Source organism: Nannochloropsis gaditana, assembly GCF_000240725.1.
Source record: "Nannochloropsis gaditana CCMP526 unplaced genomic scaffold scaffold459, whole genome shotgun sequence".
Classification (NCBI taxonomy): Eukaryota; class Eustigmatophyceae; order Eustigmatales; family Monodopsidaceae; genus Microchloropsis; species Microchloropsis gaditana.
In genome coordinates, this window is record NW_005803494.1 from 15,158 (window position 1) to 17,405 (window position 2,248).

At 53.5% G+C, this 2,248-nt stretch overlaps 1 protein-coding gene across 1 annotated transcript; it reads right to left on the reverse strand.

Moving 5' to 3' along the window:
- Nucleotides 1-14: 14 nt before the first annotated feature.
- On the reverse strand, nucleotides 15-842 carry NGA_0170300 (uncharacterized protein; the record flags this gene model as incomplete). The annotated part of the gene is made up of 2 exons (XM_005854576.1): nucleotides 391-842; nucleotides 15-195 (listed from the first exon to the last, which is right to left on the reverse strand). Exons 1-2 carry the CDS (start codon nucleotides 810-812, stop codon nucleotides 15-17), a joined length of 603 nt encoding a protein of 200 aa, XP_005854638.1. The 5' UTR covers nucleotides 813-842.
- Between the last annotated feature and the right edge of the window lie 1,406 nt (nucleotides 843-2,248).

Genomic DNA, 2,248 nt, shown 5'->3' on the forward strand with positions numbered 1-2,248 from the left:
GTTATCCGGCTTTCCTAGCAATTGGAAGGGAAGACAAGGGCCAAGTTGATCCGTGGCAGGGTGTTTCCAAACTCCTGCTTCCCGCCCTCCCTCCCTTCGTCTCCCTGTCCCTCCTCCGACTCCATCATCAACGAGGAATGCTTTGGCAAGGGAGTGCCATCAGGGCTGGGGTGTGGGGGGGAGGACGAGCCGGACCTGGAGGAAAGGGCGCGTGACTAGCGTAAGGTCATAGGCATCAGGCTGAAAGGCCTTGCCGTCTCGCTCCCGGCAAAAAAGACTCTCCCAACACACATACCCCTTCTCTCCTTGCTGATTGCATGCACCTCGTCCGGCTCCCCTTTCTCCCTCCCCTCCCTGCCTCCCGCCCTCCTCCTCCTCTGCCTCACCTACCGCACTGTGGTCGGGCCTAGGACGGCGGCGGCCGCAGCGGCTGCCTGTTGGGCCCCTCCCCCTCTTAGCGAAAGCAGGGATGAAACTAGTCGCTCAAGTGCCGCGTCCTTGGTGGAGGGAGTGGTTTCAGAAGGGGAAGACGAGGAAGAGGTAGAGGAGGAGGAGGAGCAGCAGCAAAGGGCAAAACGGAAACGTGGATCCCGAAGTGCAGCTGTGCGAACATTGAACTGACCGCGTTTGCTTAGTGAGGAGGAGGAAAAGGAGGAGGAGGAGGAAGGAGAAGCGTACAGGGTCGCGATGAACCCTTGTATTCTTGGGTGATGCCCGGGGTAGCGACCTGATATGGAGCGGGCAAAAGCAAGGGAAGCGAGGAGGACGAAGACCAGGAGGAGAAAACGGCAAGGGAGGGCAAAGCTGCTCATCGCTACAAAATCTGAATATCGCCCTGTTTTGCACAAGTTGAACGGGAGAAAATTCTATGGGACTGAGGCATCGCAAGGAAAACATGGTGCACAAAAGCAGTATGCAAGCGATGCACAACGGATTAGTTCACATGCAGGATGGACTCGAGGGACGGAAAAGCACCACTTTCTGAACGTCGACCACAGGCTTTCAATTTTGAAAATAGTAAGAGGACAGTAATGAATGCGTTCAAAATAAATAAGAGCGAAGACACAAGGAGAAAAGAGGTTAAAAAGGTACAGGCACGCTGGCGGCCCTCTTGCGTCAGGGAGGAGGCCGAGTCAGCACGAGAAGGGGCCGTGAATAAGGAAACAATTGACTCTGCGTGGCCTTCAAACATTCCAAATCAACGTCGACCTAACCTTGATGAACCTCACTTGCAAAATACTTCCCCGTCATACGGTTTGACCGCAAAACAGACGCCCGTTCATAAGCGCAATGGGCTTTCAGAGGGGAGTATCTTGATGGCCTGTGATGTCACGCCGTCCCTTTTCACGCTTTCACACCGGCAAGTGACATGCACACACCGCTCACAAGCATTCGTTATGATGTCTGATCCATTGGAGACGAGAGACTCGAACATTTTGCAGTACAGTTCTTTTGTCCTTTTTCGACCGACTTCACGCTGCTTCTAGTAGCTCGTGGTATAATGGAAAGTGCTCTCTCACCCGAAAAAGAAAGAAAAGCATATGGAATAATAAGCATGGCTCTATCTCCTTCTACAGTTAGTATGTCGTTCGTTATACACTTTCCTTTACATTGCAAGCAGCCTTTGAAGAAAGCTTTGCCGCTGCAGGTCTAGAACACTCATCTCGTAATGGTGTGGCCCGTACGCCGATCCGTGCCACAAGTCTTTTGCCACACACATGTTTACTATTTTACCAGCATACCTTATTGCTCGCGCTTTCCATTGTCTATTGTACATGAAATCCAACCTATCACTCTTCCTTTTCCCAGTCCATCGTACTCAGCCTTTATGAGCTAGGTCTCCTTATCACGGTTGGAAGCTGGCTTCCCCGTCATCTAATTCCACAGCCGTCTTGCGCAACCCAAAACCTATCATGCGACTTGCGATGATCCCATTTCCACCTCACAAACAAGTTAAACCCCCCCTCCTAGCACTCCCACGGCAGCTGGCACGTCAAGAACCCGACGTACCCTTGCCCTCTTTCCTTTCCGTCTCCGCCTTCTCACCGCCAGTACAGAGGGCGCGTACCCTCTTCCCGGTAGTACCACTGGGGATCTGAGCACGGGTACAAGAGAATGGCAAAAAGGCCGATGCCGAGGGCATACACGCCCAGGATCTTCCCGCGGTGCGCGTGGAGGATGAAGGAGGAGGGCGGAGGTGGGAGGAGGGAGGGAGGAGGAAGGAGGAAAGCCAGGTTGGGCAGACCCA